This window comes from Pecten maximus, chromosome 11 (assembly GCF_902652985.1).
Source record: "Pecten maximus chromosome 11, xPecMax1.1, whole genome shotgun sequence".
Taxonomy (NCBI): Eukaryota; Metazoa; Mollusca; class Bivalvia; order Pectinida; family Pectinidae; genus Pecten; species Pecten maximus.
Genome location: NC_047025.1, coordinates 32,096,270 through 32,112,502, shown reverse-complemented (window position 1 = coordinate 32,112,502; position 16,233 = coordinate 32,096,270). Strand labels below are relative to the sequence as shown.

The following is a 16,233-nucleotide window of genomic DNA, read 5'->3' as shown; positions in this document are numbered from 1 at the left end:
ACCATCTTCGCTAGCCAAGGCTTCTGATTACGTTACACTACACGAACCCTTGGCAGATATAGGCGTCAGTTCTGGCCCTCTAGCGGAGATTCGAAATTACCACCCTTTACACATGAAATTTTCGACCAATCAAAACGAACGTTACCAATTTACTTCATCGGTGATGTTTACAAACGCACATGGACGCTTGGGTCATTTTGATGAGATATGTGATCAATGACTTCTATTAATTGATCAATCACTGCGAATGTTTCCCAAAGATTGTACGTCTCTGTTTTTAGATAAAATGTCACGACATAGTCGACGATGTAGCTCTGCACTGGGCGCCGCAATTTTTGTTACTGTGAAACCAAGTCTGGATGTAAAACGCGATTTGATTGGGTGCCCTGGGATTCCAGGGCACGACGGTTTGAACACGACTATATCTGCCAAGGGTTCGTGTAGTGTAACGTAATCAGAAGCCTTGGCTAGCGAAGATGTCATATAACATACTATTGAGAGTATTGGCATAATATATCAGGTAGAGTTTCTTTGCTATCCAGAAATCATTTTTTAAAGATTTTAGACTATTTCACCCCTGTGAGTGTTGGTCAATGTAATTCATATGAACAAACTTGGTAACCCTTCATCTCAGCATGCTACGTATACAGGCTCAATATCAACTCCCTGGGCATTTTAATTTGGTTGTTAAGGAGAAGTCATTTAAAAGATTTTAGACTACATTTGTATTTGACCCTGTGACTTTGAAATGAATATAGGTCAAGGTAATTCATTTGGACAAACATGGTAGCCTTTCATCAAATCATGACACAAACCCAATATCTAAAGTGTGAGCATGTCTTGGTTATTGAGAAGAAGTTGTTAAAAGGAAAAGGTTGAAGCCAGATGGAGGGATGACACCTGCTATCATCATGACCTTGAATGTATATCAAGGTCATTTATTTGAACAAACATGGTAGCCCTTCACCCCAACATGCAAGAGTACCAATATTAGGTCTCTGCCTCATGGTTATTGAGAAGAAGTTGTTTAAAGGAAAAAGATGAAGCCAGACGGATGGCTAATGGGCACAATATAAGCTCACTTGCCCTTCAGGCAGGTGAATAAATAATCAAAGATCAGTGTATCCTTTATCTTTTAAAATAATCAAATTAAAATTTTTATTTCGGTCTATCAAAATCAGGGAGGGGGCTTATTAGTGAAAATATAGGCCTGCATGGTTCCAAAAGACTTGATAGAAAGGGGATCCCTGAAGATCAAGGCTTAAATTCATTGCAGAGCAAGGACTTATTTCCCGGTTGAATTTCCAGTGATTAAAAATGTTTCATATATTTTATATCAGTTCTACAAAGTGTTGAATGAAAATCTGCCAATTATTGAATTAACATTCATATAACCTCAAACTGAACCAACAACTGCATGTGCACACCTGATAAGTGTGACCCAAGAGCAGTTCATTTTGGCAGTGTTTTGATATAGAATAGATTCGGTACATATCATTTATTGTCAGGGATTGCTTCCTCAAGAAAGTCAGAGTTGTTATAATTATTAACTATTACTGTTATTACTTAATTTTTTATTGTATGTAAAGTCATCCTGTAATCAGTGAACTGAAGCAATGTTTCCATGAGAGCATGTTTGTAACATGCATATGTATGACAGCTGTAGAGCCAGCCAAACAGAAGTTTCATTGCCAGTGCTTCCAATTAAATTCCCATACATATGTACACATAGCAGACATATATATTATTCATACCATACAAAGTAAATGTATGATGAAGTATCAGAGTTTTTGTTAATTTTTGTTTGAGTTTATAACAATTAAATTGTTTCATATTATTTGAATGCATGCACTACTCCGCTTCAATGGTGAGGTCAGCCTGACAAGTCACAATTGCAAGTAATCCAGGGATTAAGAAGACCAAGTCTATAGGTATGGGCCATTTACATGTTTTAAAAATTCTTCAGCGATATGCTTTTTCTTTATGTATGTCTTTTAAATTTCTATGGCCCATTAGGAATTTGTATATGTCTATGGTCCATGATAACTGTCCCTCACAACCTCTGGTCAAATTTAAGTCACGTTGCTCCAGCTTATTAGAGCAAGCACTCTAATTACTTAAGTCATTACAAATGTTATTTTATTTTTCGAAATTGACCACACTTTTGAGCATTCTTGTTTGTAAGTAATGGATCATGCCTCGAATAACTCAGTATTTTCCATCAATGCGCACCGTAGTTTATTTCTGTGTATTAAAATTTACATGCCGATCATTGACAGTGAAAAATATATGACAAGTATAGTTATCATATATACATTGTATATTGGATCTCATATCCTTGGCATCTATCAATGTTTTTTTAAAATGTTGATTATCTAGCTGCTTGACTGACTAATTCAAGTTAGCCTCTATAGTATATAATTATAAGTGTTGAAATAATAATATGGTCAAAATTTTAAGGTGTGGTACAATGGAACAGAACTGTTATAGACATGCCTACATGTACAGTACTACATGTTATTAACATTATACATTTTTATAATGTCACGTTCTGGCAAAGGTCTCCCAAGATAAGTATGATTGTAACGTTCTAATTATTTACTTGATATAGATCTATCATTGTGCACATGTGCATCTGTCAAGTATTTGTTTACAGTATTTGGTGAACACTTGGATGGATTGCGCTTCGTGTGACAATTGTAAGAATATAGATGCAAAATAACAATATTCCACATGACATCAAATAAGTAAATAACAAAATATAATGCAAAACAACGTGCTTTTTACCTGATAAATCAGGTGAATGGCTAGCTAATAATATGACGGAGAAGATGTCAGAATCATAATACTCGGATAGATGTGCATCTTTTACGATTATTTCGAAAACTTGACACCTAATAATTGACTGAATAATATACAGAAACAAAACGGATATCCATTCTTACCCTTAGTTAAACAGCAAAGAAATACGGCTTATAGAAATGGAATTATTATGGTTTCTGTCCTTCAGACGATAGACTTTCTCCTTCGCCAAAAGCTTCGTGAACAACTTGCGCAATAAACAACGGGATATTTGATTGGCTATAACACAAAAGATTTGACCAATGACTGATTGCGAAATATCAAGGACATTGTACAATATATTCCAACAATAGGTAATAAATATCCGGAATAAGCTGGGCGTGTCTCTCACATTCTAGTAAATTACGAACAGAACAGGCATGGTAAATATTCAATTATCTTGAAATCAACTGTAACAAACGTGAGAAATAATACAATTATTTTCAGCATTGATTTAACACCTTTAGTAGGGTAGTAAATTTATATATTACAGTAAGTAAATTTTGCATGATGTTTTACGAACATCGATGAAATACTTTGGAGACTTATTCAAAATAAAAATCGGCGCATCACTTCAGTTATGAAATGCGTAAAACACGTTTGATTCCTTAAAAATTTAGACCAATTGTGTAAGCCGTCTCCTAAAAAATAAATCAACAAATAGAAAAGAAAGTGCATGAGACTTAAACAGAATAAATTATATGAAATGTGTAATTAGTTTCTTTTATTCTTGTATATGTATTAATTCAGTAATAAAGTGTACTAGTTGTATCATTGTCCATAAATCACATCAAAGGTTATAAACATATGCACCGGGACTTGCACATTCATTATCACGACACTTCATAATTTTGAGCTTATTGTGCATTAAAGATCACTTGTGTAAAAGGTCGAATATCAAACTCGCGAGAACTACAAGAAAACCACAAATTCATCGTTGTTCGTAACACGAAAATCGCTTTAAACATTATTAACGTAGTGATATAAAACTATGGGCATTTATTCTAATTTTAGTCCGTGATATAATTGAATCTCATAATATTCAACGAATAATGATTGCAAAATGAAACAAAAAAATCTTCGCTTATATCTTTAATCAAATTGAGATAAGCATATATAAAAGCTAGGTACTCAGACATGTTATGTAAAGTAAAATTTCATAAACGACATTTAATCTTCCAATCATTGATGACCCATTGAAAACTAAATTATGGCGTAATATAACACATAATGAAACAGTGATTCTTTCCAGAAAATATCAAACAATCTCGATGTTGACGCCTATAGCATTTAAACAAAGCAAGTTTGGGCTATTATATGTAAACAGGGACGTCCTTTCGATTATGTTGACAAGCCGACTCGTCATTTTCAATTTAGCATTTCAGACAATTAAAATCTTGACCGTCCCGGACATTCAGATGATATGCAGGCCCTGAAAGTAATCGTCAAGGTTGCCTGAAACATAATCTTTAGATCCAAGATTTCATTTCAAATCTAAAACAACGAGTGTGGTTAAATATCTTGTTTGGTGGTTGTAACTTGGCGCTTTAGCTTTGGTCCTGTTCTATGGATAATTTATTAATGATCTCTACAATGTGACATAGATGACCTCTACAGGGTCACAAGCACAATATTGACAACCTGAATAAAGTTCCCCTCGTGTGAATTTTGCAACAAAGATACTCAAAAGAGATATTCAGGTGTAATAATTGATAAACAAAAATTCAACCGCAATATGAATCAATCTGTTTAAAAAGCAAATCGCACACAAGTGTTAATCTGCAAGACATTCACACACAACGACAAAACTATATGTTTCTCATAGTCTCCAAGAGTCCCATTAGGCCCCATTAGGAATATACCAACCAAATATGGCCCCTCTTTCTCAATAAAAGACCAAGTAGCCTAAGAATTGTCCAGAGCAGAGCTACCAAACGAGTTCAATCTCAAAAACAAAGCTACCTTTCAATTTAAGACTACAAAGACTTGGCCAACCTACACTGGAATATAAAAGACAATGACCTAGTAGAGGTTTACAAAATAATCAACGATATTGGCATACTCGATACAGATAAACTATTCAAGAAGTAAGATGCCTGCAAATAAGAGTAAATGGATATGAGACTTTAGATTCAAAATTTAGATTAGAATATCGATGGCGGAAGAAACGAAATGGATTACAAACTCTTCCACAATATATCTTTTTTTTTATTTCTATTTTATGTATTTATCTGTTTATTTGAATAAGGGACAACAGATTACGTCCGCAAGGAACTAATTTTTGATGAGCCATGACGCAATACAAAGCTCTTTTGCTTGCTTTTTACGTCTTTCATTTTCATCCATTAGGAGCATCGAACCCTTTGAACCCAGATTCAAATAACGAATCCGTATTTGATTGCCTTCTTTGTTATTTATTAGAGTTCATGTCAAGCGTCTGCGTAACCCAGACTTGAGCGTCCAAGCGACTTAGTTGGTTACTGCATGTCAAGACGAAATCAAAACAAAAACTTTCCGCAGACAAATTAATTGAAAAGAATGACTGCTGAACAAAAAGCAGAGGTTTGTTTCGAGTGATGCTTGTTATTCCGATTATTCGTTTTCGACTCTTTAGTCCCGGTCCTTCAAAGCGCTGTACTCAACATGTACTGTATGGTTTGTTTGGCACACTCTGACATGTACACTTACTTGATGCGTGCCTAGCCCGAGTTTCCTCTGGCCCTGACACCATGACTGGGTGGCAGAAACTCGGGCTAATACTTGAAAAGCTATAACTGTGTGTTTTCCGTTCATAAAAAAAAGAATCACAGTGTTTATATGTTTTAAATTTGAACATGGCCTATTGATTATTTTATGGATATGTATGGGAAACTCATATACATTGTATGTTCACATAATTTATAGTACATTTTATAATTATCTTGTGTGTGGTTAATCACCTATTTCAAGACACAATTATTCATAAATTTCAATTTTCTTAATTGAAGGAAGCAGTGGATGCCCTGTACCATTATAAGGATCACTACCTTGAAATCAATGGCAAGGAGAAGGGACATCAAAAGAATGATGATGTCCAAAAGAAGATGCAGTCAACATTAGAATATTTAGAAAGTTTAAATGGTTGGTCAAATATTACAAGCTCCAAGAATGAGTTGTTGAGTGTAAGCTAACCTTTACACCTAGGTTAGTGCACTACATTTAAACTACACAGATATCTATTAACTAACTTAGTATATAAGTCTCTGAACTACAGGTAATCTAGTAGTGCACTACATCCTAAGAGGTGATGAACAACAAAACCCCCATACAGGGTAATGGGCAGTATCCAAGGTTACCTGTAATTTTTACCTGTACTGTATAAGGCTATCTAGCAGTTATATTCAAAGGGGAGGTAAAACCTGTTAAATAAATAAATACTTAGTATTATATTTAAAGAGCTATTAAAACGTTTTGGAAGTTTAGTTTGATTTTATATTTCAACCTTTCTATTCTTGTTAATTATACACCATAACTATGTTAAGACAGATTTACTTTCTAAATCCTTTAACTAAGTTGAATTGTTCAAGCCAAGTTTCATTTATCTTTTGGTACTTTATATTTTGTATTGATTAATCAAATATATATTTCACATATTTAATTCCAGTAAATTTGTTTTCATCACATAAAAGTATATAAGAAAACATTTGAAAACAATTATTGTTACTTTGAACATTTTCAATTTGATACATTTATTTAAATTTGTATTGTAGTTTAATTTCAGATTAAATTAAGCAGCATTTTCATAAATTCATTTTTGATGTGATATTATGAGTATAAAAACCAATTCAGCCCATAATATATGTTGTACATTCTATGTGAATGCATCCAATGCTTAAAGTCAGAAACCTGAACACATAAAGAAATTAATTAAACATTGATTTAACATGTAAAGAAAGAGATTCTTTGAATGTACTGGTAATTAAGTGATAATAATAGTTCTACATTTCAAAATTTTAAGTTTATAAAAGGTACTTGTAATACACCTTCCATCTTCCCTTACTGAAATAGTTGAAATTTCTGTACATCTACAATGTACCCGTGTGCAGGTTTCTAATACTTTGAAGATTTAACATATTAGATCTGATTCCAGGTACATGTATCAGTTACAGGAAACAGAGAATGAGATAATGGCCTGAGGGAACAATTAATGTCATTTTTCTTATGAAATAGATATACTGGCAAACTTGGGGAGGGGGGAGGGCAACAGTTTTAAGCTTATATAACACACATACATGTGGAGCTGTACTTGTCATACAACACTTGAATTATACAACACTTGTTTTTGTAATTTCATAATTTTCTTCTATAAAGTTACCTGCTAACAAATAAATTATATACACATGTGGACCTTAAACCAAAGATTTTGTACAGTTCATGCTAAAAATTTTTTTGCAATATTGTTTAAAAACAAAATTTTGTGATACATTTTGATCATAATTTAAGTGTTTCCCTATTGCATTAAGAAAATAAATAATTGTTCTTTACATTAAAGTGTATATTTTGAAAAACATCCACAGGTAGATATTATATATGAGTAGTGTTAGATGCAAACAAATTACAGGTAGGTACACACAGTAGAGCCTGGCACAGCATGCTATAAATGGAAATGGACCCCTGTGTGTGTGTGTGTGTGGGGGGGGGGGGGGGGGTAATCTAGGACTTGACAAAACTATAGCCAGGTGTTAAAACAGACACTGATCCTCATCTGATACATACATATATATAGGTAAGGTGTTATGGAGGTCCATAAGGTGGTGGTAAGGTGGGGTTTGGGCCCTAGGGCCCAGGTGGCCATGACAACAGGCATGTCCTGAGAGTACCAATTATACATACAGGTACATGTACATAACTTGTTGTGTAGATATTATATGTCTCTTACAGAACATAAATGAGAATATACAAAACTTCTGATTCTTGATTATATACTATGAAATGATTTCATGGTTGAATTAACTGATATTAGTGAAGTAAAAATACATTGAATTTAAAAATATTTTTTTCTGTTAAAATAATAAATATTAAGATATATGTACATATACAGTCAGTGTACTTGAGAAAATGTTTTTACAAACAGTCAGCAATGCCTAAGGTAGAGTTAATCATCAATATGAAATGTATATTAACTACATCTGAAAAACAATTAATGAAAAGCATCAAAATTTTGAAATCAGGAAGATAAAGCTTAATTCTACACTATAATGAAATCTTTTTAAAAAAAAATCAATGATAAAAAAAACACTACAAATTCAATTGATAGAGTTTTAATTCGTCTTGTGCAATATATCATATAAGAACCGTTGCCAATTTTATTTTGAGTTAATATTAGATAAAATTTTATCAACATTTAAATATATATACCTGGTAAAGTCAGGATGACAGATATAAGGCAGTCAATTTACACAGGTCTGTATATGTAACAGGTGTACATGTCCAGCTGTGGCACTGTCCATTACCTGTACAGGGGGATTTGTGGTCACACATGACTAGACGTAGTGCGCATTACTAGTTTACCTGTAGCTTAAATGTAGTGCACCACTAGTTTAAACGTAGCGCACTAGGAGTGCACTAGGGTGTAAAGGTTAGGTTACACTCAACTGTATTTCTTTTTGCAACAGTAAATATACAACATATAAGTATTAACTGAGGACTAGGAGGTAGATCTGTTCATGAAATAGACAAGTTTTCTTGGTCCAGACTGTCCTGCAGCTCTAGCTACAGTCTACTGGAGATTTTTATTTTCTTTAAAGAAGTAAATATTTTATAAATATTGACATGACCACCAAATGCAACTTGTTTGAAGTTTACTAATATAATTAACCTTTGTGTGAAAAGATTATAATCCTATTGCTCTTAACCAAAATATCTAGGTAAAAAAAATATTCCAATATTTGACATGGCCTTCCTGATTTTCTGGATCAAACATCTGGACGAAACATCTGAATAAAACATTCCTAAACCCATAAGACTGATGTTACACTAATCTAGAGAATGATACAGGTGTTTTAAAGTGATAACCTTAATCTTGACCCTATACAGCTGGCTAACACTCTAAAAAATAAATCAACTATATAAGGTATTTTCATACTTAACTTTTAAGTTTGATAATATCATTATGAAATGAAGTTGTTTAAGGTCAAACAAACATGGAACCATATGATACCTGTTGCCTCCATTGTGAGAGGATAAGATGTGACTTGCTGGTTATACATTTGTACTTACAGCTTAACATGCATCTTATAACACAAAAAATCTATAAATACATAAAATGTTGAAAAGTCATAAGTCTTTGATGTGAATTTCAACAATGAGAATTGAAAAATTCTATTTTTGTATCAGCTAATTTATTTTTTGTATATTGTAAATGACAGTCACAAAAGAAACTTTGATAAATGATGGATTTAGTTAGAGCAGACTTTGATAACAAATGTACAGACTGATTCACAATATACAATGATTTCAATATTTTGTTCTTTTTTTTTTCAGATGAAATAACCAACAGAGCAGTATATTTCATGCTGAAGGGTAAGATTCTGAATGTTCTACCTGTTCATGACCCAAATGCAGAGGAAGCTTTGTCCAAAGCGGTCAAATTGGATCCCAAACTTGTTGGTGCATGGAATCAGCTTGGCGAGTGTTACTGGAAAAGTGGCAACATAAATTCTTCAATCAACAGCTTTTCTGGAGCCCTTAATCATGTGAGTGTTAACAGGTGCATTGATTCATCATTCTCATGGTAAATTATCTAGCCACTTAATTATACTACTTCAGAACATATTTCCACAACAATAATAACTAGAATTAGAAAACCCATTTTCAGAACCAGTAAGAATTTGAATGGAAGCAGAAACAACAATATATCATAAAACCATTCTAATGAGATCCCTGTGTATTCTGACATCTTTTTTTTATTTGACACCCAACAGTAATACACCGGAAACATTTGAATGATTTTCTATAACTGGTAGAATTTGTTTCATTCCATAATTACATCTCTACTACATGTATTGTGTTTTCTATACTGTGTTATAATATCATCTTCATTATGGAAGACAAAAAACAAGATTAAACTATGATAAAAAAATGTTGCCCAGGTGTTTATAGAGAAGTAAGAGCCCTAAACAGCTGTTTTTAAATTAAATTAGAAGTCAGGTTTGAGGTATATTTTTACATTTCAGTTTGTAACCATTCTCTGCTATTGCTGTATTTTTCTTCTCAGACTTCTTGTCTTCCTGAACTCTGACATGGTTACCTTTTTAAATTTGATTAATAAATATTTTTCTTGTTTAACTTATTCAGTCGAAAAACAAGGTGTCACTGCGTAACTTGTCAATGGTGCTGCGACAGATGCCAGGCTCACAGGCACAGAGGTTAAAGATGGTCCAGGAAAGTCTAGACAAAGCTAAAGAGGCTGTGCAACTGGACGTCAATGATGGAATATCTTGGAGTGAGAATACAATTCTAAATTAGAATCTCTTATCCCTAAATATGAATTGTGCATACTTTAACTGTTGGCACTTATAGAATGTTAATGCTTTACGACTTACCAATGTAAGTGTGTTGTCACTTATGTTTTATTTTTCTATTGTGAATTACAAATTAACAAGATTTACCTATAAATGCAAAAACATTCTTTATGGGATCATCATAATTACTAATATAATTGTTAGGACTAATTTTATGTTGAATATATAATATATACACATAAAAAGTGTAAAAAATCATAAGCTGAACTAAATAGACCTCATGTTACATTTCAGTGATTCTAGCAAATGCTCACCTGTCCATATTCTTCGCCAGCGGAGTACAGAACCCAGAGTCACTGACACAATGTATGAAGGCTTACAAACAAGCTGTAAGTGTTTATCTCTCTTATTGATTTATACAAGCTAGATATTTTGAGTTTTTAAAACTCCACTTATAATACCACTCCATGTTACAAAATTTTTGTCAGGACACAAAAACAAAATCTCCTGAAAGTATTTTTTTTCTCTACATTGAGTACTCAAATGAAGCAACCATAATTTGATTGATGGTATGTTGTAAGTGTTATCAGTATTAAACTTACTTTTAATTATTCACAATATACCATGTTCATAAACAGTATATTAATGATGCTAGCCCATTAGATAATGTTTTTTATCTTATATCAGGAGAAAGATCCTGTGGCCAGGACTAACGCTGATCTCCATTACAACAGAGCGATGGTAAGTCGTGTAATTACAGAGGTGTGTGAGTATACAGGTACTCCATGACTTACTTGGTTATTTAGACATTGTATGTTTTGTGCCGTGTACAGCGTTACTAACATGTTTTAATTTCCCATGTAAACTTTTGTAGGCATATAAATACCAGGAGGAGTACCAGTCAGCACTGGATGGGTTTGATTCTGCAGCATGGATGGACCCGTCATGGCCAGAACCCCGAATAAAAGAACAAGAATTGATGTCATTCCTACGAAAAACAACTGAGCTTACCGAAACAAAAGTGGGCTATGAACTAAAAAGATAAATGAAATGATAAGAATGATAAAACTATCAGTAGACTGTACAGATGAATGTATAGAGTAATGCATGTTTTTCTTTATATAAGTAGATTTTCACATGAGACTGGACTTTCAGAATGACTAGTGCCACAAACTCATACTTGTTATGTACTTGATGGTTACCCTACTAAAAGGAAGAATTCTTTTGATTTTGGACCCATGGTTTATCAATGGTCTAGGTAACCACCGGTGTAGTTTGGTAAAGTGAAGCCCATGGTATGAAACACGGTTCACTTTACCATTATGGGTATGAGTGAAGCACCCTGCCCCACCCTAAATTTTTGCTTCATCAGATGTAGAGAAATAACTAAGCTTATTGGTTTATTGATAACAAATTTTGAAACGAAAAGTCAATTAAAAACAAATTATAAGGTGGCTTCACTTTACCATGGGGGGGGGGAGTGATTTCACCATAATGGTGAAATGAGAAATGAACCGCAGTTCAGTACCCTGGTTCATTTTAATATGCTTCAAAATACCATGCCACACCGGTAGTATAAACAAAAATTTGATTCTGATTGTATCTTCAGAACAAATGTAAGACAATGTATGGAAGATGTCCTGAAGAAGACTCTTCTCCTCATATTACTGTTTTGATCTACATTTTTCTATAACAGTTATGCCCCTTTTCCTATAACGTCAATAATGCTGTTAGGATTAGTAAAATTATGGAATACATTGCTGTGTTGATGTGAGGGATATTTTTCCATCATCCTGTTGGCATCTGTAGTTTGTTTAGATATGATCTGTCAAAGGTTGTTCAATGTTACCACTACTGAAATTTTATGAGATGAAAATGTAAGAGACCATTTGGAAAGCATCCTTAAATTTTCATCAATTTCAAAAATATGTACATCCTGCTTGTAGGGAAAATTAAAAGGAAAAAAACTCTCTGCAATGGTTGAGAAGCTAAAGGAGGCTGATTTAGGTCCCTACAGTGGAGGCAGCTATACCAGTCAGAAGGGCAAGGTCATCACACTCAACAAGTGTCCATTCAGTGAACTTGTTCCTGGCAAGGTCAACCATCAGAAAGTTATACTCGGAAGGGTTGTGTGTTCTGTGTCCTGGGAAGACCCAGTACCATTGTAAGTAAATCCATTTTGTGTACTTGGGGGTGGGACCCAGCACCTTTTTAAGTGTAACAGTATTTATACTGGGGAGGACCTGGTATATTTGTAAGTACATGTATAGCTGTATTGTTTGCTGAGAAAACCTGGATCCAGAGAGGGGAGGGGGGTATGTAAGTAAAGTAAAACTGTATTGTACACTGGGCAGGACCTAGTTCATGTGCACTATATATAGATAGAAGGCATCACCCCATGGTACAGAGACTGAAAGAGTCAAAGTGAACATACCCCTTTGAGGATCCAGGGCACAGAAAGCAAAAGGAGGAAAAGACATATTAAGTTACAAATCTCTACTACTTTCATTTTCAGTACATTTTGTATGGTAGATGAGGCTGGGACATAATTTCTTGACATATTAAGTAACACATCTCTACTACTTTCACTTTCAGTACATTTTGTATGGTAGATGAGGCTGGGACATAATTTCGTAGTACTATCAGTGTTGATAACATATCCTTCTACTTTCACTTGCAGTACATTTTGTATGGTAGATGAGGCAGGCACATGTATAGCTGTCAATGTGTATAATATTGCCCAGGGAGCTGGTGTCAAAGTGTGGGATTCTGTAGCGATTCCAGAGCCTTTCCTCCAGGAGGTCAAAGTTAATCACAAGGACCTTGTAAGTTTTAAAAGCATGTTATTGAAAGTGTTGAATAAAATCAGGATTTTTACCTCTTTAATTACAAAACTTGCCCACACAGACATATTGAAGGGCCAACATTACAGTTTGATCAATTCATTTTTATTAAAAGAAAAGTGTGCAATATGCATTACTTTGGACTCTTGTCTAAACTGGGCTCTGGCCAATCTGGATCTTTGTCAAAACCAGTCAGATAATTTGGTCCTTGAAAACTCATTCTTTATCTATATAATAGTACTAAAAGTCGTTTATAACTACTGCCTATCTGGACTCTGTCTGTTCCGTAATCCAGCATTATTTCAAGGTCCCAATAATTCCTAACACTAGTTAATCTATTCTATATAAACTGGTGTCAGCTCTGTTCTAGTGTAGTGGTCAGTGTTGACTTTGTAGGTACCCAGTGTATACATAAACCTCGCTGATAAATTACCAGTTGACGATGCAGTGTCACCATACAAATGTAGACACGTTAGCGAACATCTGAACTGAGAATGCTGCCATTTTAATTAAATCATATTATGTAATTGTGTCTGTTACAATTACAACCCGCATTACACACTTCCTCTCAAGGACTCCAAGACTGAAGAATACTATAATGAGGATATAGAGGATGACAATATCTTGCTCATGATAATAATATCAAATGTTGAACCTCCTCCACTGGTACTGATATAGATGACCAGCTTGAAATCAAGAATCATTCTTCCGAATAGGAGCTTTCACGTTTTGATAGTGTCTTACTGGTTTATGCTTGTATGAATATCAAAACGGAAAATGAAAATGAGATAAGCTGGACTACAGAGCTATGTACGCTTTACACTCCTGGACTTATCAATAAAATTTGAAAAAAATGATGACTCATATCTACCTCATTTGGATTAATTGGAAAAGGATGAGATGACTTGATCAAGAAAATACCCCAAATTAATGCTGTTAATTGTGAATGTTGTCCTTGTTGCCAATGTAATGAAGTGATAATGAATATAATAGCCATGGTAAATTTAACATCTTACATGTTTGTAATTATATTTCATACATAATAAACTCTGTTTGTACAAATACAATTAAATGTGGTTTCAAGATTTCTATTATAATTAGGCTGTACATGTAATGATATATAAGTAGACTCTCTACAAAACCTAGCTGGCACATCCTTATATGACCCTGGCTGTTAATAGGACATTGAACAAAATAAACCAAACCAAACTCTCTGCAAACCAAAACTCTCTACAAATCAGCCAAATTATATAGCCCAGATGGAGCCCAGTTCAGACACAGTCCATTGTATAGCCATTGAAGAATATTATGTCGGATACTGAGTTGTTAAAAGCTGAAAACTTGTTGTACTCAGTAATCGTAAGTGGAACAGGCATATTTAAAGGTTGAAGGTTATCAATTCAAATAATTGAGGTAAAGACTTGCTTCAATTACAAATTTCCTATTAACTGTGTAAAAAACAACAAACAAATACTTACCATAACCACAATTAACAAGTATTAGAGTATGTTCCTAAGAAAATTTTGAGTGTCAAGAATTCCAAATTTCACATAGTAATTTGCATATTTTTATCCACAGACGTTAGATTATACCAGTATCCGAGTGGACACACCAGTGGTATTAGTGGTCAATGGCCGTAAACTTGGACTGGACAAACAGGCTCCGACAATGTTAGTGAACAGAGTTTGTGATGCTTAAGTGACCACCATGTCTTTTTAACATACTTGTAAATCACAAACGAAGATTGCAAATGTGAGAATGTGTGAACGCTACTGGTATATACATGTACTGTATATAGAACAGATTTCAAAACGAGGGATTCATACAAAGACAAGAAACACATATACAAAGGAGGTCCTTCACAAATCTGACACTGTCGTGAATCTTAAAGAAGATCTGATTATATTGTTGAATGTAATTTTAAGGGAATTTGAAAATGTTCAAATTCGCCAAAAAAAAAAATGTATGCATTGTATGTGTTGTATGTGGTTCATAGAGTAATTGTAAGTTTTTGTAAGGGAATCTATTTTTAGAAATTGGAGACTGATAGCTGAGAACACAGCATAAAACACTCATTTTCAATTAACTGTGTGATTGGTATTCAGATGGAACAAAGTCCAATTAGAATGATGTGAAAATGTCTGTTTTTAAATAGAAAATCATATTCAATATCTATCATTCATGATTGATCACATCATACTCATCCTATACATACAAATCCGATCTAAGTGAGACAGTGTACATACATTCTATACAATATTATTATTGATTTTATCCATAACTTATTCCATTAAGTGCAGCATGCTTGATAGATAATATCTGTATATGATAATTTGTATCAACATTTAAGTATTTTGTATTTTACCTGTGCTGTATCCATAAATACCCTCACAAACAAAATGTATTAAACAAATTATGTTGAAAGCTGTATGACTCTAAAGCTGATATTCCTGTTTACTGTATTTTACTGTGATGGTTGGTGGGGTCAGTTTATGGGGCGGGGGGAGTGTATGAAACGGAAAATTAGAGATTCCTGTACGCTAGGAGGGAGTGTGTATGGTACAGAGACTGATATTCCTGTACGCTAGGAGGGAGTGTGTATGGTACAGAGACTGATATTCCTGTACACTAGGAGGGAGTGTGTATGGTACAGAGACTGATATTCCTGTACACTAGGAGGGAGTGTGTATGGTACAGAGACTGATATTCCTGTACACTAGGAGGGAGTGTGTATGGTACAGAGACTGATATTCCTGTACACTAGGAGGGTGTGTGTATGGTACAGAGACTGATATTCCTGTACACTAGGAGGGTGTGTGTATGGTACAGAGACTGATATTCCTGTACACTAGGAGGGAGTGTGTATGGTACGGAGACTGATATTCCTGTACACTAGGAGGGAGTGTGTATGGTACAGAGACTGATATTCCTGTACACTAGGAGGGAGTGTGTATGGTACAGAGACTGATATTCCTGTACACTAGGAGGGTGTGTGTATGGTACAGAGACTGATATTCCTGTACACTAGGATGGAGTGTGTATGGTAC

At 34.1% G+C, this 16,233-nt stretch overlaps 2 protein-coding genes across 4 annotated transcripts in view; one reads left to right on the top strand and one right to left on the bottom strand.

Moving 5' to 3' along the window:
* The window catches only part of LOC117337221 (protein NDRG3-like), a 39,119-nt gene extending 36,059 nt beyond the window's left edge, over positions 1–3,060 (bottom strand). For all 3 annotated transcript variants that reach the window (XM_033898088.1, XM_033898089.1, XM_033898090.1), the window contains exon 1: positions 2,946–3,060. The gene's annotated coding sequence lies outside the window, so the exon portion shown is untranslated. The remainder of the gene's footprint in view (positions 1–2,945) is intronic.
* Positions 3,061–5,289: 2,229 nt separating this feature from the next.
* Positions 5,290–15,139, top strand: LOC117337220 (tetratricopeptide repeat protein 5-like). The gene is made up of 10 exons (XM_033898087.1): positions 5,290–5,403; positions 5,829–5,961; positions 9,364–9,575; positions 10,177–10,324; positions 10,638–10,732; positions 11,031–11,084; positions 11,218–11,364; positions 12,290–12,507; positions 13,024–13,168; positions 14,765–15,139. The coding sequence occupies exons 1-10, from the start codon at positions 5,380–5,382 to the stop codon at positions 14,882–14,884; spliced, it is 1,296 nt and encodes a 431-aa protein (XP_033753978.1). The 5' UTR covers positions 5,290–5,379; the 3' UTR covers positions 14,885–15,139.
* Positions 15,140–16,233: the final 1,094 nt, after the last annotated feature.

Excerpts from the sequence above, each read along its gene's own strand:
- LOC117337220 (XM_033898087.1), top strand. The coding sequence starts at position 5,380 with ATGACTGCTGAACAAAAAGCAGAG. Across the intron at positions 5,404-5,828 it reads CTGCTGAACAAAAAGCAGAG|GAAGCAGTGGATGCCCTGTA; the intron begins GTTTGTTTCGAG and ends TCTTAATTGAAG. Across the intron at positions 11,085-11,217 it reads TCCATTACAACAGAGCGATG|GCATATAAATACCAGGAGGA; the intron begins GTAAGTCGTGTA and ends AAACTTTTGTAG.